Below are 25,849 nucleotides of genomic sequence, written 5' to 3' on the forward strand. Positions count from 1 at the left end.
ATCAGCTACTGAGGGTACTTACTTTAATTGAATTTAAGTGTCATGTTCATTTTATAAGCATAAGGACCATTTTAATGCAAGTGTTAAGCTACTTAAAAGCAGATGTGGACCCTGAATATACCTTTAATGGTCAACGTGTAGATAAACTGAAAGCTTTTTTTATCACTGAAAGCAGACGTCATATGTTATCTTGACATTCTACTGGCATTCTGGAGACCTGTAAAACCTAAGTCTAATCACTTAGTCTCTCTAGGCTTCAGCTTCATCATTATTTGAAAAAAAAAATACATGGGCTGAATGAAAGTTTCATATAGTTCCAAAATTAAATACTTTGTTGCTGTAAATTATGCAATGCCCATATGTACAACTCTCAGAGAACAGCATATTTCAATCTACAAACACTTTCTTTCCATTAACCATTAGTATGATGACCATGAAGTTTTGACCTTCTGAGTCAATAAATTGCAACCTCTAAAGCTGAAACATCAATAGAAGAAGGAACACGAATTTGCCATCCCTTTTCAGATTATAACCAGAACAAAGGCATCGCTGACAGGAATTAATGAAACTTTATGCCTTAAGGGTACCTTTATTGACATCTCTCAAAGAACTTATTGGGCAATACAAATCTAAACACTTATTCTCACAATTAGATAACTGCTTTGCTTCTTAACTTTATTTCAGTTTTAGCAATGTTGCCAAAAGTATCCAATGAAACAGGGAATTGTTCACTCTCAGAAGGATTTTGCAAACTAAATGCAGGTTAAACATAAATCTGTTTGAATGTTGCTTAACATTTTAAACTCATCAAAAGATATTAGTACTAGGAGACTCCTTAAAAGATATTGTCACATAATCTACTTTATAGAAGTGAATGCTTAGTGCCGGAAGGTTCACTTAATTGCTCAATAACAGTGTTAATAATTACAGAGTTGGAACTAGAGCCAGAATCTCTTGACTTCAAATCTAAAGCTCATATTTCCATGAAAAATCTCTCTTGCTACCAAACTTCTGATTTAGAAATTCCCATTTCCAACAATACAAATTTGTTTTAGAATTTTTAGTACATTTGTTTCTGAAATCTGGACTGCAGAAACATTTTTCAAGATAGTCTCCCATCTATAAGCACAACACACACTTGGTTTGGTATAAGAAGTCAATCTGAGAACATTTGCTCAAGCATTTGTGTCATGATAAATATTTGCTAGATTAGATACTGTTTATTACTAATGGTTAGATGATTACTTTATCTTATCTTCCGTAATGTTATTTAATTTCTTTTCAAAGACATCAAGTATCCCATTCATTGATGTTTTTAGACTGTACTAAATTCACAGAATCAGAAACATGCAGCCACTTCTACTTCTGAAAAAAAATTGCTCATAAATACACTTAAATAATTTTTGTTAGCAAAAAAAATTTGAAATTGCAAAGAGAAAAAAAACTTTTAAGTGAAAACTAAAATTGGTTTAAAAAACACAGTTTTGACAGAATACTATCTGTAGCTACTAAAAGTAATGTAAACATGAATCTTGGAGGAAATATTTGTCACACAAAAAGTCTAAACCAAATGGTTATATAATGAGCATAACCAAAAGTTAACCAAGCCCAATGTTACGCCGCAAGGTGAGATCTTGGAGGTAAAGAAACAATATTAACCAGGAAACAAAATATTATCAAAAAAGATTAAAGTTTTCTTTTAACATCAAAAGGTTCAGTTAACACACACGCACAAAAAAAAAACTGAGGAGGAATAAAGTGGAATGGGAACAACTGACTAAGGGAAATTTACATGAATGTCCCTTAAAAAGTAAATTCCAGAATACAAAAGGTCTTACAAAGAACTCAAAGAAGATGTTGTTGTCGACATACTGGTACTCAAAGAAGACATAGCCTGACTTCTTAAGGTGCACAGCATAGATCAAAGACACCGTGCAGTCATCACGATTAGATTCTATGTAGTTTCCACGAGGGATCCAAGAAGAGCTGTGGAAACAAAACCAAGAGGCACTTTACATTAATGTTCTGAAAACTCTTCTATTCACAAAACTATGTAACTCAGATTCACGAGTAGTTCCATCAGCAAAGTACAGCAGAAAACACCAGAAGCTTTTCCAGACTCAAAGGCCAACTTTATTACTGAGAAGAGGTCCATTTCTTATGGCAAATAACTTCGTAAATCTTTTTAAGGTCATATGATTAATCTGCTAAGAAATTGTTATTTTTCACCCAAAATTTGATTACCAAATAGATGATAACTAATTTTAGTAGCCTTAGATGGAATTATTCTTTCAGATATCTGCAGTTTTATTTGTAAACCCATACACATGGCAAATCTATAGAAGGGGAGAAAGAGCACCATTAATGATAAATATGTAGATTAACATATAAAGCTATATTTTTTCACCTTAATTTTTTAGGAAGCTGTGTGTCATGTGAAATGAACTTGTCAGTGATGGACTTGGCTTTGAGTTCCTAAATCTTTGTAAGGTTATTTTAAAAGCAACTAATTATTTAAAACATAATACCATTGTATTGTAGGGTTTATAACATGTTTCTAAATATATGGCAATAGTATGAAGATAAGGGTATAGATGTAACTATGCTGTTGTAAAATTTAACATTATATAAAGGTACAATAATAACTCTATGTTACCATAAGGATGCATACAGTAATTTCTAGCCTTTGCAACCTGGGGTTAGCAAAGATATCCTAACATATGACCACAGCAGAAAAAAATAATAAATTGTATTCTTTCAAATTTTAAACTTCTGCTTATCAAAGGACACTATTAAGAAAACAAAAAAGGCAAAAACCACAAACTGGGAAGAAGTGTTACACACACATGGAGACGTGTGTATGTGTGTGTGCACATACTATATATTTATTATATAAATATATACACATAAGAACCCATGCCCAGAATGTACAGGAACTCCTTCAGCTTAATAATCAAATGACCAAAAAAAAGTAGAGAATGGGCAAAACAATTTGACTTCACAAAAGTTAATAAACACATGAACAATAAACATATGAAACATGTTTGACATTATTATCCAGCAGGGAAATGCAAATTAAAACAAAGGGATACCATTTCTCACACACACACACACACACACACACACACACACACACACACACACGTGTGCATACACTGGAAAGCCTAGGGCTAGAACAAAACAAGACTTAACAATACAAATGTTGGTAAACATGTAGAATAACTAGAACTAAAATATACTACTGGTGGGAGTCTACAATGATATAACCATTTTGAAAAGCTCAGACTTTTTAGAAAGTTCAACATACATCTCCTATATGACACAACTAATTAAAGAGAAATAAAGAGTATGCAAAAGTGGACGGAGTTTTGCTCTTGTTGCCCAGACTGGAGTGCAATGGTGCGATCTCAGCTCACCGCAACCTCTGCCTCCAGGGTTCAAGTGATCCTCCTGCCTCAGCCTCCTGAGTACCTGGGATTACGGACACCTGCCACCACGCCAGGCTAATTTTTGTATTTTTAGTAGAGATGGGGTTTCTCCATGTTGGTCAGGCTGGTCTTGAACTCCCAACCTCAGGTGATCCGCCTGCCTCGACCTCCCAAAGTGCTGGGATTACAGGCATGAGCCACCGCCGCACTGGCCCAGACTCAAATTTACACGAGAAAATTACACTAGAAGACACTACATTGAAAAACTTCTGCTTACTCGATTTCTTTTATGCATAAACTATTCCAGGCAGAAAAAGAAGCCTTGTCAGTATCTCCTGCCCACCAAAACAAAGATCTGAGGTCCCACAACATCCTACTAGTACCTTCCTCTAAGGAACTCTTTTACTTAAAACACACACTCTCTCAAGGAAATAATCCTATTATCGAGAGATTAAAATAAAGAAATTGGCATCATTTGGCAAAAAGACAGCTAAAGTGAAAGGAAGGAAGAAAGGAAGGGAAGGAGGTAATGAATATGCCTTTCAACACAGCTAAATAATTCCCCAGCATCCTTAGCTTATGGTAAAAATGTGGGGTTCCTGAGAGGCTACTCTTGTCAGGGGGTAGCCAGAGCCCTAAAGTTGAATTCTCTAAGCAAATCCATATGAAAGTAAATGTTACGTAATTAATACAAGAGAACAGGAAGGGATATAGCTCAAAGACAAACATTTTGTTTTGTTTTTTTCAAAACAGTTTAACATTTCTCCAGCTTTGTCATATGCAAAGCTAATAATCCCCTATAAAAGAGGTAGGAATTAAGCAAAGGCGCTTTCCACCTTAGGTACTTAACCCACTCTCTTTTATAGGAGATAATCAAGTGTCTAAATGAAGGTTATGAATTCTTCCTGTCAGAGGAAAAGAAAAAAACCTGAAAGTATCTGTTAAAAATCAGAAAAAGGTTAGTAGAAACACCAGTGGCTTAAATGTAGTTATAAATATGAGAAAATTAATTTGCTTCTCTAACAGCTTTATTGCATTTTTGCATACAGTGTCTATTATATCCTGAGGGCAATGATTTTAACCTCATGAAAACTCATTGCAATGACTGTCCAAAAAACATGATTCTTTGCAATTAGCTTATCTATCACCACAAACAGTACCAAGAATATCCTCATCTTCTTTCTGGAAAAGAGCAACTACTTTCTTCTCAAATATTCAGTTAAGAGCCAAAGGCTGCTTTGGATTCTTACTTGTTACAGCCGTCTGGCCTGCTGTCAGAAGGGCCCACCACAGTGTCCATGAATGTTGCGATGTTAGAAAATCCTGCCGGCAATTCATCCCATTCATCAAATTTGATGCCACTGCCCAAGGAATAGGTGCCTTCACCACACTTACTGCATACCTGGTTCTTCATTTCTAGATACTCTCCAGAAGCACAGGAGAAAGCTGGAAGGCAGAAGAATGGACAACCCATTACTTACCCTCCCAACAATTTCCTCCCCTTCATGCTGTCACCAGAATTATTTTTATAAAACTCTGATTGTGCCACACTCTAACGAAAGCCTTTCAAATTCCCCTTATCACTACATGCATTTCACAATCTGGTTCCAACCTATTTTTCCAAGCTCACCCCTTGCCCCACCCTCTTCCAGCCAAAACAGAATTCCTATCATTCCCAAAATATTTCATCTTCTCTCCTGCTGTTGTGGTCTTCTTTCCCACAAGATAGATGTTGGCCAATCCTACCTTCTCTACATGGAACACTCCTGTTCTCAACTCAGAAACCACTCACTTCATAACAGATCCCTTCCCCTGGCCCAATGGGCAGTCAGTTGTACCTCCCTTTATGGTCCTACGGTGCACTTGTTATAATACCTCCATTAAAGCACTTAATTTATGCTAATCAGTGGATAAGCACATATTAAGACCACTTATAAGTTGATGTGAGATTTTGAGCTTTAAGAAAACAAGGATCATTATTTTTGGATTCCTAACTGTATCAGGCACATACTAAGTCCAGATAAAATGCTGATCCAATGAGTGACAACTAAATATAAAAAGGGAAACAGGAAAGCAGTGCAATAGTTGAACAGGTTATCTCCACTCTGAAACCATGAGCCCACTTTTTCAATATTCACACCAACCGAGTCATTTCTACCACCTATATCTTATTTCTGATGTCAAGCTTTCTGCAGACTCTGAGAACTGTACCCAGAGATACTAGATACGACAATGTGAAGAATAGTTGACACACTACAAAAAAAGAAAGCTAAGTTATTATTCATTCAACAAATGCAAATCAACATCCTCCAAGTACATGGCTATGTGCAAGATGGTATTAGTGACTCCAACCCGGAAAAGGGCTTTCTAATCCTTTAATCAGGATATTAAAGAAACAAGAACAAAATGAGACCTCCAAATTACCCAATGAAGAAAAACAAATCTCCCAGCAGAGTGTAAAGCAGCAAAGTCTCACATTTAGGTAGATTCTTCTCTTTTGGAATACATTAGAAAACTTAGCCAGAAATAAAAATAAGCTGATTTTTAAAAACTAATTAAAGAATTAGAGCTAAAATCCACACACATCTACTTATTCGCTGAATTAATATAATGCTTTCCTTGAGAAAACCTTAAAGATGCTGTACAATGAACTTCTACATTCAAATCAACATCCCCAAATCAGTAAAACATGAGAAAATAAAAAAAGATTATGCAAAGAATGTGGCATGCTGGCTACACAGTCAAAACTGTCCTAGGACAAGGCTGTACCACTTCCTAATTCTATGACACTGAGTGAGTTATTTCACCTCTCTAGGCCTTAGTTTCTGTCTCTAAAAAATGAGATAACAATCACAATAGGTACCTTTAAGGGCTATACTGATGGCAGCGGCAGCCAGCCTGGAGTGACCACTGCCATGAAGCCGGCTACTGTGGGGGAGGTGCAGACCAGGCAGCACGTTCCATGGAGCCATTGGGGCGGGAGGAGGCAGAGCCCCATCCTCCCAGGCAGACTCGAGCTTCCCTGTGCTCTTGGGGGCCAGGAGCAGGCAGGAGCTCCACCATCCTGAGCACAGCTGCAGCTACCCAAGCCATGGCTGTGGACCAGGGCATCTTGGCACTCTCAGGGGCCCAGGAAGAACCCCTTCCCCCACAGGCTTGAAGACGTCTGCTCCCCCTGCCTGGCCTCTCCCCACTCCTGACACCCCTTCCAATCTCAGAGCAAGGTTGGGGCTGAGCCTGGGCACTCTGCTAACATACCAGCCTCCTGCCACCTCAGCCTCCTCCAGACTTTGGCCACCAACAAGCACAGGAGAGAGACTGAAGCAGGGGCTGAAGGCAGCTTGGCACTGGCCTGCAGGCACTCCTTGACCGAACAGCCTGGGTGCCCAGAACAGTGGCAGGAGGCATAGAGTCTCCTGGATGGAAGGGGATGGGTCCCACAAAGCCCCACCTTCAAGTCAGGGAGGCTCTGAAGCCTGGGGGCTGGGTTGCCAGTCAGTGGGCCAGAATGGGAACTTGTGGTGCTTTTTCCCCCCAGACTGCCCATGGCCGCCCATTGACCAATCAGCACACACTTCCTCCCTCTGGCTGGCTGAGGCCCAGGCCCATAAAAGCCCTGGACTCGGTTACCCACTCCAGGGTCCCCTCTCTGCTGAGAACTGAACAGTAGCTGAGACACCCTGCTTATGAAGAGGAGCTAGTCACTGTGGGTCTCCTCTAAGCTATTCTGTAGCTCAATAAAGCTCCTCTTCACCTTGCTCACCCTCCACTTGTCCGCATACCTCATTCTTCCTGGATATAGGACAAGAACTCAGGAACCACCAAATGGTGGGGCTAAAAGAGTTGTAACAAATAGGGCTGAAACATGCCCCTTGCTTGCCAAGTTGTAGGTGACAAGAAGGAGAGAAGAGCTGTGGCCCTCTGGGGATACCAGACCTGGGAGCTCCCCAAGTCAAGGCTGTAACAGCCTCTTTGGGGCTCTGTAGTTCCTGTAACAGCCTCTTTGGGGCTCTGTCTCCAAGCTTCTGGGTGCCACCATATTCCCTGGTGCCAGCACAGAAGCTGCTTGTGGCATGCTTGGTTCAGCTGCAGCCTCACAGGGAACCAGTGCCCATGCTGTCACCTGGAGTTGCCCACCCCACCGCAGCTGTCATGCCTGGCTGTGCATGGTAGCCTGAACCCCATGCTCACTCACACACCCCTTGCCACTCTGCACCTGGCTAGCCCTTGGCCAGCGTGGGACCCAGGCCAGTAGAGTGAGCCAAATGCAGCCTGGCAGGCCAAGGAGGCAGAACAAGCCTGGTGTGCCTGAGCAAAACTCAGGCAAAGGCGCCACTGGCCACAGGGGTTTCCAGCTGGTGAAGTGACACCCCAAGAATCCTGTGACCATACTGAGAAAATAAAATATAGTATAAGGTGGTTAGTGCCTGGCATATAACAAATGCTCATTAAAGCTATTATCACTACCAGCACAACTAACAGAAAAACACAGTTATGGAAAACTGCTTATTTTCAATGGTCTATGGATCTTCTAGCAAACTCAGAATCAGACATTTGCCTAATATGATAAATAATAATATCATAAACCAAGACCCTACAGTACATTAAATCAGAGGTGAGCAAACTACAACCTGCAGGGGAAATCCAGCTCACTACCTGCTTTTGTAAATAAAGTTTTATTGAAACCCAGTCCCGATCATTCATTTACCTACTGTCTATGGCTGCTTTCACACCACAATGGCAGAGTTGAATAGCTGCAACAGAAACTGCATTGCCCACAAAGACAAAAATATTGACTTCCTAATAAAGTTATCTTGGAAGACAGTTTAGTGTCCAAAATGGGATTTTAAGTTGATTATCTATAACTTAATAAAAGGTAATATTTTATGATATGTTGTTATAAAGAACTCTAAAATATAAAAAAGAGAAGAATTGCATTTGTGAATCTTGTCTTCTAAATACAATGATGCCATTTTGGAATGTTCACTGCCCTGTTAATTAAAATCATAAAGAATATTCCCATTTCTTTCCCAAGTGTTTCCATGAAGTCAGAAGGAAAACTAAGAGATAAAGTTGAAAGTGAATATAATGGATATTTGGTATATACCAGGTGCCATGCTTGATACTTTACAAACACAGTAAATTCTTGTTATTCGCAGTAGTTGTGTTATATGAATTTACCCCAAACACTAAATTAATGAATACTGGACCATCACTCTTATGGAAAATACAGGGTTAGGTTCCTGGGAACCTTTGGTCACATCACCTTTGTCAACCAATCAATACCTAACCTTGTTTAAGTGTATTTCTTTTTAAAAACATCTGATTTAGTATATGTTGTTAATTCGTTAATGTTGAACTCATGGCCAACAGAACTATAACTCATGCCTGAATAAAGCTTATCTAACACATGTATTTTTCTCTGAAAGGCATAGCACAGCCCTCTTGTACTTAGGAACACTAGCCTTCACATTGGCACTATACTTGGAGGGCCATTTTAAGCAGCAAAATCACCCAAAAAAATAACTAAAATGCTAAACACATAGTACTAAATAAACCACCGAAAGGACACTTGTTTACAGTATGAGAAAAGCAGTAAGAAGTCAAAGTGTCACCTTGTTCATTCATGTAGTTGGGTGACTCAGATATCTCACCACTCTGCATATGTCTGCAAATAACTATGAAAGCATTGAGTGTATTAATTTGGGGGTTATAAATAAATTTTAGCAAGTAGTCAAATTTGCAAATATTGAATCCATGAATAATGAGGATTAACTGTGTTTATAGTAGACTGGTGAGGGAGGAAGGGATTATGCCTATATACCAGATGAGGAAACTGAGCCACAGTGCATTTAAATAACCTGATTAAAAAGGTTAACTAGTTAACAGTTAACCAATGGCAAAGCTGAAACTCAAATTCTGGTCTGTCTGATTCCAAAGGTGGTGCCTCAAAGAAAATTCAGTTCAAAAAATTATTACAACCAATACAAAAAGGGCAAACAATTCCAACCAAATTAATCATCATACATCACATCATTCTTCATTCCTATCCTGAACTGTTAAATAATGTTCATGTGCATTATACAGCAATAACCATTTTAGCAATAACCTCATATTTCTTGTGGATTTTTAATGTACTACTCCTAAAACATGCATTAAAAATATTTTAGCAAGTTTCTATCTTCCATAAGTCTAATGACTTTGCCTATAAAAGGAAAATAATAACAATAGCTATTTCAATGAGTTGTGGGAATAAAGGAGATATATCATATAAAGCATTTAGCATATACCTGGCATGCAGCACACAATAAATATTAAATACAATTATTAATAGTTTAGGCTGGACTCAGTGGCTTACACCTGTAATCCCAGCACTTTGGGAGGCTGAGGCAGGCAGATTGCTTGAGGTCAGGAGTTTGAGACCAGCTTGGACAACAAGGTGAAACCCTATCTCTACAAAAAACACAAAAAGTTAGCCAGGCGAGGTGGCGCACACCTGTAATCTCAGCTACTTGGGAGGCTGAGGCATAAGAATTGCTTGAGCCTGGAAGACAGAGTTTGCAGTAAGCTTAGATCATGCCACTGCACCCCAGCCTGGGCAACAGAGCAAGCCTCTGTCAAAAAAAAAAAAAAAAAACCCACACAATTATTGATAGTTTAATTCAGGGACATGGGACACACATCTCTATAAGAACTCTGCCAGTGGATTTATAATATTACATCCTTCAGATTAATTATGCAGTCAAATTAGTTGAATAAGTATAGGGCCTTTAATAATACAGAGGAGCTAGTAAGTCTAAAGCTTTTCATAGTTTAATCATTTGCTACTCCTCAATCTTTTTCATCCTGGAAGTCAGGCTTAGAGACACCTGTCAAAGGAAGAAAAGAGCCACACTTTCTTGGTAAACACTGTTTACTCCACAAGACTATGTCAACAGAGTTAGCACTGCTGACTTCCTTTGATGGCCACCAAAACTACCTGCTTTTCCTTTTATCTTCCATCCTAGCCTCAACCACTCTCTATGTCAACACTGCTACCTTGGCATTTGTTCTTTAATTAGATCATCAGGTTTTTTAATAATCTTAAACACTGTACTATTTTCATTCAGTTTTTTTTAGCATACAACATAGGAGCCTTTCAACAAGCAGTATGATAGACAGTTATTATTAATAGCTGTTGTTAGCTGTTGTTAGCTGTTGTGAACATGAATTTACCGTATTTAATTTGAATCAATTAGTCATTTCTAATTTTTCTTCTTCAACAACCTTGAAATCTTAGAGAAACTGAATTAAAGATAGGCAAACTCCAAAGTTTTTAATGAGAACAGAAAGACCTTATTTGCCTAAGGTCTTAGGCACTACTTAACAGTGGCCTCAAGTATTTCACAATAGTTTACCTAAGCACCCAGTGAAAGAGTGATATTTAAAAACCCAACATCTTGAAGTCTAAACTGTAACCAAGAGGTCATTTGCTGCACTCACTGTTCTTTTTATCAGCCTTATGCCTCTTCTTTTCTGACATTTATTTCTGCTACTGTGAATCTGTAAAGGTTTAAATATGCAGGTGTGAATAATCAGATACGGAAAAAGCATTTATATTAGTCCGTCCCCAAGTAGCAAATATCTTAGGCAATTTACTTAACCTCTGTGCTTATTCACACTCCACCATCCCCTTCTCCCTCCTAGGACTGCTTATAATAATCCAATGTGAGACTCTGGAAGCCACTCTGAAAATAAAGAGTGTTGAAAATACAAAGCACTGCTATGATCATGCAACTACCCAGCACAATATGCCAAATAACTGTTACTGAATTGAATCATTTATATGCTGATTATCATCTATGATTTATGCCTAACAATAAAGAACATCTATTTTTAATCATTGTACCACAAGGCCACGTAGTTTTGCTTTTTCTTCCTCCAGAGACCTCATGTTTTGAAAGACTATGGCTGTCAATTACATTTATTCATAATTTACTCATTTTTGCTCTTTTTAATCAAAGTTTTTATTACTAAAATATGTTTTCTAAACAGTGAACAGCAATAGTAAGTAATAATAAACGGATTTTCAATTTACTTGTTTAATGAGATGTTAATGATATAGTGAACCTATGCAAACTTATTACAGATAAATATCTGGGAACAACATTGTGGCTTTCTCAGAGCTTCCATGATAGTCTAATCTAGACTGATCTTCCTCAAAATAAATCAAATTTATATCTCACTAAGTATAAATTCATTGTAATCCATCTTGTCAATTAATATCAGCTAAATATAATTATATATATTTGTGGGGAAATATAAAGTAAATCAATTCCGGAATCAAGACAAGCCCATATGTCTATTTTTCTTCAATGGGTTAGTCTTGTTTAAATAAGATGAATAAGGTTCAAACCATAGACATTCTTATATCGACGACACGCTGATGCTCTTGCAACTGTTCTTACTATTACTCACTGCCATTAAGGATAATTCAAAGAAAGAGAACAATGCTTAGTGTGTGAACCTCACAAATAAGTTCTACTTCCATCTCTCATGTAGCCAATTAATTATCATTATCAGATAATTAAAACTTTAAGTGCCTGCCAGATTTATTATCATTCTTTTCACACACCAAAAAAGCAGAAAATGGCATCTAAGAGAGACTGAACAGCATATTGAATCCAGCAAATCTCAGATCTTCTTCCTCCTTCAGTACCAGTGATAAGGACAGCACTTGAACACCGTCCTTTTAAGCTGTTATTTGTGAAATTCTTAGAGAAGAAAAAGTAAACTATAATTCTCATTTTATGAAAATAAAAGTATGATAGGGAAAGTCAAACAGTACATTAAAACAGGCCATTTCTTGCTGATATTCTCTTATTCACAGTAAAGCAGATTTTTTCCCCTGGCTGAAGGGAATTCTTGTTCTCTCTAATTGGGAATTTTTTTTTTATCCTGAGGGTAGTTTTCACGTCAAAACATACAAGGCAACAATGAAAGCTGGTTGTGAGTACATCAACTATCTTTCATGTTCAATTTAAGGCTGGAAGAGGAGAAAGGAAGGTAACACTGTCCAAATACTAATAGTGGCAGACATTGCAATATTCCTATCAGAAGAGAATATTCATGAGCATTAAGAAGATATATTAGTATTGCACTATAATTCACAAGTAATGTGATTTGAGGCATGATTTGATCACAGAATGAATAAATCTGTGATATGTAATAATAACAATTAAAATAATCAGAATCACCAAAAGAGACCTTTGAGATTATCTGATCCAAACCATCCCAATTCAGATTCCAAGTTTCTTCTTCTGTGTAACCATAAGCAACCAAGTTCAACTTTTCTACTGTTTCTAGTGGCAGACTTTCTAACAGACTCCATGACTCTCTACCCAATAAACCCACGGTTACCATGCAGCCAGAAGATTTTAGTATAACTAAACTGAGAAAAATCCACTGTCTTCAAGTGAAAAATAATGGCATTAGAAAAGAACTCTGCAAAAAAACAAAAAAAAGGAAAAGAAAAGAAAAAGAAAAAAGAAAACAAAAATAAAAGGGGAAAAAAAAAGAACTCTGCCTTAAAAGTCACAGGACGTGAGTTCTAGCTCCAGCAGTGTCACTTAGCCATCTGAAGTAACAGATGCAAAGCTGCTATGTCAGCTCTGAAGTGGCATGATAAAATTATCAGAACTGAAATCTTAAAGCCCAATCCCACCAATAACAATTTTTAATTTTTCACTAAGAGTTGGCGGTGAAGTTGTAGGACACAGGGATATACTTTGTAAGTTACTTGTGAAATTCTCAGAGAAGAAAGAGAAACCTGTTTTCATCTTTCATTTTACAAAACAAAAGTGAGATGGAGACACACAAAAGAGTACAGTAATATGAACCCATTCTAGCTAGCATTTCCTAACTCACTGTTCCCTGAAAAGATTATTTAGTGAAAAGTACTGCCTTTATATTTCTGAAAACTAATTTCACATCCAACATCCTTTCCAGTGGGTCTTCACATAGCCCTATCAAGTGGAACTGTATGACTATCACTGCATTTCTTAGGACTTATCAGCCAGAAGCTTGAGAATTTAAAAGTAGAAGTCACCTACTGGCAAGAAAACTGATACGTGTGACACCACAGATAGTAATCCCCGTTAAATCAGCAGAGGCTAGATTTAAAGCTCATATCTTTTTATAAGAAAAGCTAACTAAGGAATGTTTAATCTCTGAAAGAAAAAAATAGAAATGTATTTTATTGCAGCTTCTTGACTTCAATGTTTGATGGGGGAGGGGAGAAATCTCAGTTCATTGGGCACAGGATGACACAAGGCTTACAGAAAAAAGACAATAGTGAAGGTCAAGGGAAGAAAAATGTTCAGAGTATGTGATGAGGTCACCCAAGGGGGCAGAACAATACATCTGTGAAATCAGTTTTCTCAACTTTCAATTATGCCCTACCACTTCGATTCTTATCATCCTAAACTTTTCCTCTTCCTTAGAAAGTGTCAGTCACCTTCTACTTCTTGATAGTCTCTGACCTTGATTCTGCAGTTTTGAGGGCTGAGTTTTCTCATCTCCTCATAAAACACTTTTTTCAGAGAAGTTCCCCCAACCATAGCTCCCATCAAACAATACGATTGACCTAAAGTCTGATTTTCAGCTTTTCTCAACTGTTTTCATCTCATCTCCCAATCTGATTCATTCTAACCTTTCAGCTATCACTTGTGTGTTACTGAGGAGGTTTAACTTCGTCTTCGCACACCTGGAACTCAATGTAGCAACATTCCAAACTAAGCCTTCTGAGGACAAAATATTTGACAGCATTTTGTATGTCAATTTGTCCCTTTATGTATAGAATAAATTATTACAAATCTGATTAGACCTTTGTGTTTCACCTACAAAAATAAAACACTAAAGTCAATCTCTAATTTGGTGGCACAAAAGTTACTCAATCTACAAACATTCCAGTGTTCTGCAGCTTTCTTAGGAGCCATGAAAGGATTATATATTCTGTCCATGAGAGTTTACTCTCCTCTAGGAAGAAATTCTATAGTTGAAAAAAGTGTCATTTTTTTCCTAATACCGATTAAACAATGAAAACATATTCTATATATCAAGTACCAAACAATATGTTAGGTACGGGGAAAAAAAAACAACTGGCTAATCAACTTATCATTGCATATGAGGATATAGCAACAAACATCTCCTAAATTCTAAATGTTATTCTCCCATCTTTTTGAAAAATATAGACAATTAAGAATAAAATCTACTACCAGGTATGGTGTTAGGTATGAAGCTACTCAGGAAGTTGAGGCAGGAGGATCACTTGAGCCCAAGGTTTTGAGACTATAGTAAACTGATTGTGCCTGTGAATGGCCACTGCACTCCAGCCTGGGCAGCATGGCAAGACTCATCTCTAAAAAATTTATTTTATTTTTATAAATCCTTAAAAAGTGAGAATACAATCTATAAAGAGAACATTAATCATTTTAAAATGACCCACAAAACAACATATCTGAGCCTTTAGATGTCATCTTTTAAAAAGTCCATTTATCTCTCCAGGATATTAATTTGCATCACATTTCTAGCAAGAGGTAAATGTTAGGGGTGTGCAGATGCCTCAGGATGGGGACAAGCACTTGTTCAATATATACTAGCAGTGTATTCCAAAGAGACAGTCCCGTAGACATTAAGAACATAGACCCAAATTCTAGGCTTCCTGGTTTCAAATCTCAGTTCCCCCTTTGACCTGAATTTGACTCTGAGCTATTGTTTTAGTTTCCTAATCTGCTTTTTATAAAGTGAGGGGGAAAGGCAAATTAATAAAAATTTCTACTTTACAAGGTTGTTGTAATGACTAAATGAATTGGAATGAATGCAGGTAAAGCATTTACAATTATACCTGGCATATAGCAAGTAAAGATTGGCTATTACTTTTTATTATTATTTTAGCCATTATTACCGTTGCTATATTATTGTATAATTATGATTCCAGGACTGTAGATCACATTTATCACCTTATTTAACCCTCTTAACCACCTGTGAATGGCTGTCTCCAGGTCAAAGTCCAGAGTCCTTGGTAGGACAGAGAGGAGCCGGCCGATTGAGTTGCCAGAATCTCTGGCCCTTCCCACATTCTCCCTGAGTGCCAGCCATTCAGATCTCACAGAGCACCCAGGAAAACCAGATGCTGCTCCACTTGGCACCTTCATCCTGTTTCCTACACCTGGAATGTCACTTGCATCAGGTTAAAGAACTTCTTTCTTCAGAATTCACCTCAGACAGCCTCAGAGAATTAACATACATGGCTCAGAAAGTGTGATGCTTCCAGCTTTGTTCTTTTTGCTCAAAATCGCTTTGGCTATTCAGAATCTTTTGTGGTTCCATATGAGTTTAGGATTTTTTTTCCATTTCTAGAGATTCTTAAGGTTTTAATAGAGATTGCTTTAAATCTGTAGATGACTTTGAGTAGTAAGAATATTTTAATAATACTAAGTATTCCAATCTATGAGCATGGGATAACTTTCCATTTATTTGTGTCTGCTTTCTTTAATCAGCGTTTATCATTTTCAATGTACAAGTCTGTCACCTCCTTGTTTAACTTTATTCTTAAGTATTTCATTATTTTTCATGCTATTATACATAGGATTGTTTTCTTGATTTCTCTTTGGATAGTTAATTATTAGTGTCTAGAAATGCAACTGTTTAAAGTTTATTTTGTATCTTACAGCTTTGCTGACTTTACTAGTTCTAACGGGTTTTTGTGTATGTGTGTGGAGTCTCTAGGGTTTTCTAGACATAAGATCATGTCATCTGCAAACGGAAATAATTTTGCTCCTCCTTTTCTGATTTGTATGCCTGTTATTTCTTTTTCTTGCCTAATTGCTTTGGCTAGGACCTTCAGTATTATGTTGAATAGAAGTGGTGAAGGTGAACGGAATCCTTGCCTTATGCCAGATCTTAGAAAAAAAAGCTTTCAGTTTTTCACAACTGAGTATAATATTAGCTATGTGCTTGTCCTATATGGCCTTTACTATGTTGAGGTAATTTCCTTCTATGCGTAAGTTAAGAGTTTGTATCATAAAAGAGTATTGAATTTTGTCAAATGTTCTTTCCGCATCTATTGAGATGATCATGTGGCTTTTGTCTTTCATCCTAATTATGTGGTATATCACATTGATTGAGCTGCATATGTTAACTCATTCTTGAATCCCAGTGATAAATCCCACTTGGTCATGACATATTCTTCTTTTAATGTGCTATTAAATTCAGTTTGCTATATTTTGCTCTAATCTTCATTATTTCCTTCCTTAGGCCAGTTTTTAGCTTAGCAGTTTATTATTTTGCTAGTTCCTTGACTTGTAATGTTAGGCTGCTTGAAATATGTATTTTCTTAATGTAGGTACTTATTGCTATAAACTGCTTTTGCTGCATCAAATAAGTTTTAGTATTTTTTGTTTCCATTTTCATTTGTCTCAAAATATTTTCTAATTTACCTATGATTTCTTCTTTGACCCAATGGTTGTTTAAGAGTGTGGTTTAATTTCCATGTATTTATCAACTCTCCCATTTTCCTTTTGTTGTTGATTTCTGGTTTCACTCCATTGTAGTCAGAAAAAATACTTGGAATGATTTCAATCTTCTTAAATTTATTAAGAATCATTTTGTAACCTAGTATATGATTTATCCTGGAGAATGTTTCATGTGTTTGAAAAGAACATGCATTCTGCTAGTTTTGGGTGAAATGTTCTGTGCCTACCTGTTAGGTCCATTAGGTCTATAAAGCTGTTTAAGTCTGATGGTTTTGTTTTTGTTTGTTTGTTTTTGAGACGGAGTCTCACTCTGTCGCCCAGGCTGGAGTACAATGGCACAGTCTCAGCTCACTGCAACCTCTGCCTCCCAGGTTCAAGCGATTCTCCTGCCTCAGCCTCCCAAGTAGCTGGGACTACAGGTGCACGCCACCACACCTGGCTGATTTTTTTGTATTTTTAGTAGAGAAAAGATTTCACTATGTTGGCCAGGCTGGTCTCGAACTCCTGACCTCATGATCCACCCACCTCGGCCTCCCAAAGTGCTGGGATTACAGGTGTGAGCCACCACACCCAGCCTGCTGTTTCTTTACTGATTTTTCTGTCCACGTGATCTGTCCATTATTGTAAGTAGGATATTTAATTCTCCTCCTATTATTGTATTACTGTCTATTTTTCCCTTTAGAACTGTCAATGTCTGCTTTATATATTTAGATATTCTGATTTTGAGTGCATATATATTAATAATTATTCTCTCTTCATGTTGAGTTGACCCTTTTATCATTATGTAATTAACTTCCTTGTCCCTTGTGACAGTTTTTGACTTAAAGTCTATTTTGTGCAGATAGTGTAAGTCTGCTTATTTCTTAAGGTCCATTAAATATGGGTTATATCAATAGATTTGAGAAAAAAAGTCTGTATTCGATTTTTTTTACTTGTCTGCATATAGCACTTTATCTAAAACAACTAAATATTAGAAGTTTATAACCAATTATTCAAATTCTAGACTATAAACATTTATATGCATAAATATATAAAAGTCATGTTTGAAGCCACATTAATTCGCTATACTCTGTATGAAAAATACAAAAACTATACACACATATATACAACAGACATTATACATACATATATACACTTCTATATACATTTATATGTATTACTTCATATAAATTATTGATTCACATATTCTAAATACTAAAGCACAAGATTAAACAAAGTCCCTAAGACTATGACTGATTTGATCCTTTCCTAAATTAAAGATATCTTAATCATCTTCATTTAGAAAGTGGTGTGTTGTATAGCTGAAGAACAAATTAATGGAAAAAATAGGAAAACAACATGGTATGTTAAGGTTGTACCTGAAGTTATGGACTCAGATATATTTTAAAGAATAAGCAGTTGAAGAGCTATACTCCCCAAATAAATGTGAGAATATAAAAGGGAGAAATACATTATGTTTATTTCCCCTTCAGAGTTCCAGACTTGTCTGAAAAATATGTAAAGGATCAGACCTTTATTTCTAAGGTTTGGTTTGAAGCAAAAGGGCTTTGTCCCAAATGAGAAAGAAAGAGAGAACATAGCCCAGGAAACTGCTCTATCCTCTCTGATGATCTAAGAACATCCAGTGAAACTGCGAGGTTCAAGGAAAGATTTTAGAAGCCATTGTTCTTCAAGAATAAATGAGGAGAATGACCCAACAGTGAAGAAGAGATGGACTGGAACAGGGGTTATATCCCTTTGGTCTGAGATTAAAACAAAGAGTGTTGTGGTTCAGGAATGGCATGCTACTTGCAAGACCTTGAATGATGGATGATGCCCACAGATGCTAAACTCTTGGCACCAGGGCCTTAAGAGAAGTGCCAATGTTCCCTGTGGCTGAGCCTGGAGCTAGCGGAGAGGAGGAGAGAGATGAGATCATCTCAGTGGCCTGCCCAGAGAAGCACTAAGCAACTGATGAGTTCTCCACAGCAGAGAGGACAAAAAGACAATGGGGATCAGTGTCAATTAACAACCAGAAGCTTCTTCATGCTATTTCCTGAGTCCTGTAAGCTTCAGAGTCACATATACCCCAGGGTTCTAGAACAACAAAAACTGATACCTGACTTCTCATTAACTTCACTCAGAGGAGCCTTGCAGCCAGATCTTATGTAATCTTTAAAAAACAAATATATAATATAGCTTGCCAATCAATTATCTGAAAAAATTTCCAACTGCTTCATAAACAGTCCTATAATCCTTTTCCTCAGGAAAGGCCTCCCCCACTGCTTCTTTCTGAGAAAGAAGAAAAGAGATACCAAATTACATTTTAAAGAATTTTTAGCAGTTCCCACAAAGGCCAAATTCTGGGTTTCATTTTATTTTGAGACATTTAAGATCTTTGAAATCATGTTCCACACAATCACTCTCCTAAATATTCTTCACTTACTTGAAGTTGCCATGTTCTACTACTTAATTTTCTTTTTCTGTATGAGTCAATTGGTGGGTCCACCACTGAGTTTTATGTTCCCCTTATGGAGACCTGGAAGCTTCTCCAAGCTGCCATCTTCGAGTGGCAGGTTAACTCAGTGGGTAAGACACAGGCTCTAGAATCAGACATGTCTGTCTTTGAATCCTAGACCTGCCGCATCCAGGCTATATGACATAAGGTAAATTACTTCACCACTTTAAGTGTGAGTTTCTTTTTTAATAAAATGGAAACACTGATCCTAGTTATCTGAGATGGCTGTTGTGAGGATACAATGGGATAATGACATAAAGCTCTAAGCACAATGTTTGGCACATAATCAGTACTTGAGAAATGGTAGTTATTATTAGCAATAGAAAATCTAAGCTCCTGAAGGAATATCCAGTTACTATGACACTGCCTTCAGCAGCCAAACACTAATGACTACTTTAAGTGACACAGTTAAAGTTATGAATTGTGCTTCTAATTTGCTTAAGCCTATTAACTTACTTGTGAGTTTTAAAACAATTTGTCTTTAACACAAGAAAATGTTCACAAATATAAGGCCAGATCGACAAATTCCAGAGCAAATGTAAGTATACTATATGGGAATACTTGGAAATTCAGACTTCAGACAAAATACAAAGATAAAAAATGTCCCAGCCAAAAGTATTATTATTTTTGAAGTATTATCAGAAAAGTATTACCATTTTTAAAGCAAGAATCACTTTTAAGGCAAGTAATAACTAATAGTGACCTGATTAGTAGTCAGAATTTTTAGAAAAGTGCTTGCTAGAGTGTCATATTCCAAATGTTATCTGTGGAACCTTATAGTATACAATGAGCAAAAATGTCTCTGGCAACACTTAACTAAAACCAATTCCTATGCAGGCATCAATTCTGTAACAGATTTTTGACCCCTAGCCAACAAATGCAATCAGTGCTATGCTGATAAGTATTTAAAATCCAGCTCCCAAGGGAAGGGATGCCCTTGATTTGTAGTGTTTGCCAGTTTTCACAGATACAATACTCTACAATGACTCATTTCAAACTAACAATCAGTTCTCAAAAGCCAGCGCTAGCCAAGACCACCATACCACCTAGATATGAAGTTGGCATTCAAAATGGTTAGGAGTCCACTTGAATAGGGTTGTTACAAGAAAACCAAGGAATTAGCCCACAAATGAAAAGTAAACATAGATAAATGATATATAGATTTTTCTAGGCAAGTGACTGAAGCAAATTTACAGTGGGCTAATTACATAGGTATGATTCAGGCTCTGTTTCCCTTTCAACCACATTCCTCTGTCACTGAGAGCTCATCTGCCCTCTGCACGAGTGGTTTCACACACTTGCATCAACTTCTTCTATACAGACGCTCTTGTCTCTTAAGTCTTGTCTCTTAAGACTGTTGCTACACTGAAGCTTTCACCTGCCCACTTGAGGGGCTCTCAGGTCCTCCCTGAATTCACTCATTAATATCATTCACCAAGAAATAATGGTATTTTTCCCTAACTTTCCTCATAAGATTATTGCAGTTTCCCTTTTATCAGTAAATCCACCGATTATGCTAAAACTCCTCCAGCTAGTGACAGAGGAATGCTCTCTATGAATAGAAAGAGATTAGTTATCCACTTAAGAATTTGCTTGCCTGATCTTTCATTTGGAAACAGAAAAACTAAGCTTTTAGGAATACTACTTGGAAGACTGCAGGAAAACCCAAATACGCTCCCTCTCTTTTATTTCCAGCTTCAAACTTTAGTCTACCCTCTCAACTATTTTGCTGCAGGAACCCCTAACTCACTAAATTAACGATTTTAAAAAGTAAAGTTTTAAGTGAAAATAAATTTACATTTACATTTATTTCATATTTCTCTGTTAATTTATAATGTTGTACTTCAAACCTCCCAAAAGACAAGCTGTTGAATGTGATATCCAGCAATTCTATAATCTCTCTGTAGGTTATACTAAAAAAAAATTAAGTTATTTCTATGGCTAAAAAAAATATCCATTGCAAGATGAAAGATTTCTGTGGATGGATTGCGGTAATGATAGTAAACAATATGAATATATTTAATGCCCCTGAACTAGACAGTTAGAAATGGTGACGATGGTAAATTTTAAGTTATGTGTATTTCAACAGAATTTAACATTTTTAAAATAAGAAAAAATCCATTAAAAAGAAACTTTGCCACTCTGCCCTCCCATGGTTTCAAATAAGAAAATAGATTTTAAAAAAATAATAACATTCTTTAATATTGCCTTTGTCTCATTACAGACTTGAGATATAAGGACATCTAGTGATGAGAAAGGCTGCATTTATTCTGCTAGATATCAATGCCATATGCTCATTTTTGTAAGGTCTCCTACATTCATTATAATTAACATCTAGGGCTAATATGAAGAGGTAATTGTTTAATCAAGAAAACAAATGGTCAAAATGACAAAACATACTGCATTCTTTGCCTCTCACTGGGTCAGGCAGGCCAGAGCAGTCCACTGCAGAATTTGGAATGGCAACTCTCCACCTGGAGCCACTGCTATCACATTCCGTATATTCAAAGTGATAATCTTTCTGCAAACAATCACAAAAACAAGCCTTTGTTAGAGCCAATTCTAATGGGACAACTGTGCTTTCTCTATCACCCCAAGCCCCTGTTTCCAAGCTGTACCCTCTCCTTGATTCTTATCCCTCCCCCATCCCACCCACACCAAGCAGCTTATTGATCAAAGAGGTATGGTGCTAGACACAGAGTAGGTGCTGAGGAGATGATGCAGGACAGGACAGTCAACGCTGTCAGGTTGTGACCATTATCCTTTCATCTCACCCATCCAGAAAAGCTACAGCACACTTCCCTATCTCTTGCAGGCTTTTTAAGCTCTAAATAACTGATAGATGTGAGTAGGAGAAAGAGCAAAATAACACTAGGAATTTGACTACTGTCACTGTCCCATGTGTTTCAAAGAAAGAAACAAGAGAACCACTTCCATTGACCTAATTCCCACTCTGTTTAAAATTTAACAGAAGGTGTAAAAATTAATCATCAAATACTAATAAAAGACTACAAGTTTTTAAAGCAGCTCTCCCAGGCTTAACACACATGTACCACAGCAGGCTGCCATTAATTACGGACTATTAAAATTGACCATTAATTACAACTGCCAAATTAAAACCAACCCCCAACCCACTTGTCTCCAGCCTTTGGTTGTTTTGAAATTCTCACAATGACCTCCCTTGGTCAGAGCACATTACACATAAGTGATATTTAAACTGAGAAGAACCCAAACAAAATATTATTGGAGCATTTTAAGAATGTGAGAAATTCCAAATCTATCCCAAATTGTTTTCAGTTCAATACCTTACTTATTCAGTTCAAAATCCTGGATGTGGTTATTCTGCTGCATCCACACTGTTTTGCCTCCCTCACTGTGTCAATGACAAGTGAGAATAGAAACATCAAGCCACATCACCATGGGGAAATCAGGAATGAGAAGGCCATTGTCCTTGACCTTCTCTGCATAGCACACTTTGCTAACAATGACTGTCCTAATTTTAACATTTTTTGCAATCTAGATAAGCTGAGATTTCCCAAATCATCAAGTCTGGGTTCCTGTTTATTTAACAGTTCTTCCCTCAATGTATCTTGCTTCTCTCATAATTACTATAAGCAACAAGAAGAACCCAGGCCATTCCTTCAGCACTTTGCTTGGAAATCTGCTCAGCTAAATATCCAAGCTCATCTTACAAGTTTTGCTTTCCACACAAACATAGGACCACAATTCTGCTAAGCTTTCTACCACTATATTAAAGGGGTCACCTTTCCTCCAATTTCCTGGAGGAAACATTGGAATAAATATTTATTTATTTATGAGATATTCCTCTTTTCTTTCGGGGCCCTCACTAGTATCACTTTCAATATTTTTAAAAATATTCTGCTTATGACAATTTACATATTCTTTAAGATGATACAGACATTTTCTGCCATGCTTCTCACTTCCTTCTGAGCCTTCACAGGCAGTCTCTAAAATCCACATTTCTACCAACAGTCTGTTCAAGGCCATCTAGACTTTACTAGCATGCACCTCAAAATTCTCCCAGCCTCTGCCCATTATCCAATTCTAAAGCCACATTCCCACTTTTAGGTGTTTGTTACAACAACACTTCCCTTCAAGGTACCAAAATCTGTATTCGTTTCCCATAACAGCCGTAATAAATTAGCAGAAACTTAGCAACTTAAAACAACAGAAATATATTCTTTCACAGTTCTGGAGGCTGGAAGTTCAAAAGCTGTATTACAAGGCTGATCAAGGTATCGCCAGGCCACACTCCCTTAGGCAGCTTGAGGAGAGAATCCACTCCTTGACCCTTCCAGGTTCTGGCGGCTGCCACCATTTATTGCCTTGTGGCTTCATCACTCCAGTCTCTGCCTCTGTGGTACCATTGCCTTCTCCTCCTCTTGTGATAGCATTTAGGGCCCATCCCAGTAACCTCACTTTCTCAAGATTCTCACTTTAAATCTTCAAAGTCCTATTTTGTCATATAAAAATAATATTTACAGGTTCTGGGGATTAGGACTTGGATTTTTTGGAGGACAGGGGCAGTAGGAAGGAGTATGATTCAGCCTACCACACCCTCCCATGGTAGAATAGCCTTGACCTGCCATGTATTTGCATAATTGCTTTCTTGTTTCTCTTGTTCCTTGTTATTTGTATTAGAATGTATGTCTTGGCTAGGAGCTGTGCCTCAGCCCTGTAATCCCAGCACTTTGGGATGCCAAGGTGGGCAGATCACTTGAGGTCAGGAGTTTGAGACCAGCCTGGTCAACATGGCGAAACCCTGTCTCTACTAAAAGCACAAAAATTAGCCGGGCGTGGTGGTGTGCGCTTCCCAGCTACTTGTGAGGCTGAGGCATGAGAATCACTTGAATGCTGGAGGCAGAGGTTGCAGTGAGCTGAGATTGAACCACTGTACTCCATCCAGCCTGGGCAATGGAACGAGACTCCATCTCAAAAATAAAATAAAATAATGTCTGTCTTATTTCCATGTTCCACTGAAAAGATTCTGGCCCCTATATATAAAATTTAGGTGATTTCTTATCATCCTAGCAAAATAATGATACTGTGAAGTCATATGAATTTCAAATAAAGCAAGGCCTCTGAATAAAACAGGTAAGCTCCAAAAAACTTTCTCCATCACTGCCTCTGTTATTCAGCCTGCCAGTTATGAGATGAGAACAGCAATCAGAACATGGAAAAGGTATTGTGTTTTCTGGCTGTAATGTTGGATGTCATGTGCCAATTAATTTTCCTAAGACTCCTTTATCCTATCTGCCTTCTCTAGATTACTCAAGGACTCTAATTAGAAAGCTACAGCTACTATTGTTACCAAACTCTTAGGAGTTCAGCAGGAAGCTTTAATTTATTTCTTTATAATTTAAAAATACTGAAATGCAAACCTATTTCATGCAGAGGGCAGACCTTGGGGTCAGGGATTTAGATAGTAGCCCAAATCAAATGGGTTTTATTTTAAATTATTTAACAGGCTACTTCATTTGGGCTGGTAACAAATAAAAAAAAAAAATCTGCTTCTAAAGTCAATCCTTAAATCCATAGAAAGATCTAAGAAACAGTGTGGTACAGTAAAATTGCGAAAGGTACGATGTATATTTTCCAAATATTCTGAATGGCATTCAGGGTACTGAATAAAGAGAATTACAGCACATACGTTTTCAGGTTTATAGGTAACACCCCAAAACTCTAACCACAGATGCAAGTAAACATTGAGCACTTAAAACTGGCCCCTTGGAAACGGAAATTTTCAAAGGATAATTTAAAAGAAAAAGTAGATTATTTCTCATACAAATAGAAAATTAATACATGTCAAAAATTTTGTCATTATTTAGCAAGTCAACCAGTAAGATGTTATCACCAATTCAAAGGAGAATTTGAAGGACATACCAAAACAGGCAATTAGGAAAGTGAAATGAGTTTATTGGGAGATGCAAAACTGGTAAATATCCAGAGGGTAATAATCAATTGCATTTCAAAGGATAAAATACATTTTCATTTCTATGGACAAAAATCATTTGTATTATTATCAGTTACCTACAACTCAGCATTCTAAAACAGTCCAAAGACAATGAAAGGTGCAGGCTGCTATAGAAACTGATCATTCTGAAAGGTGCACTAAAAAGCACATCCAATAATCTTTTCTGCCTATTTTAGCATGCTTCACAATTTTTCCTGAAAAGGGCTTCTGACAGTTTATCAACAAACACATTGATATGAGTCAGAGTGCACTCCAAACAACAGAACATCAGCTCACAAGCCACACTCTCCAAATTATAAACTGGAAGAAGTGCCTGGGCCCATGCCAACTCAAAGGATGGCAGTTATTTAGACATTCTGCAAAGCACAGAATGCTGGGGTGTGGAGACACTGCCCCAAATAATAAAACAATAAAA

At 37.3% G+C, this 25,849-nt stretch overlaps 1 protein-coding gene across 6 annotated transcripts in view; it reads right to left on the reverse strand.

Moving 5' to 3' along the window:
• Positions 1–25,849, reverse strand: part of ELAPOR2 (endosome-lysosome associated apoptosis and autophagy regulator family member 2) — a 230,694-nt gene that overhangs the window by 114,375 nt on the left and 90,470 nt on the right. For 3 of the 6 annotated variants that reach the window (XM_054687617.2, XM_527807.9, XM_009453476.5), the window contains exons 2-4: positions 21,840–21,960; positions 4,679–4,874; positions 1,839–1,986 (exon numbers count right to left, since the gene is read on the reverse strand). In XM_054687617.2, coding sequence (XP_054543592.1) covers positions 1,839–1,986; positions 4,679–4,874; positions 21,840–21,960 — 465 coding nt within the window. The remainder of the gene's footprint in view (positions 1–1,838; positions 1,987–4,678; positions 4,875–21,839; positions 21,961–25,849) is intronic. The other 3 variants (XM_054687619.1, XM_054687616.2, XM_054687618.2) reach the window with 1 other exon arrangement.

The sequence above is a fragment of the Pan troglodytes genome, chromosome 6 (assembly GCF_028858775.2).
Source record: "Pan troglodytes isolate AG18354 chromosome 6, NHGRI_mPanTro3-v2.0_pri, whole genome shotgun sequence".
Classification (NCBI taxonomy): domain Eukaryota; kingdom Metazoa; phylum Chordata; class Mammalia; order Primates; family Hominidae; genus Pan; species Pan troglodytes.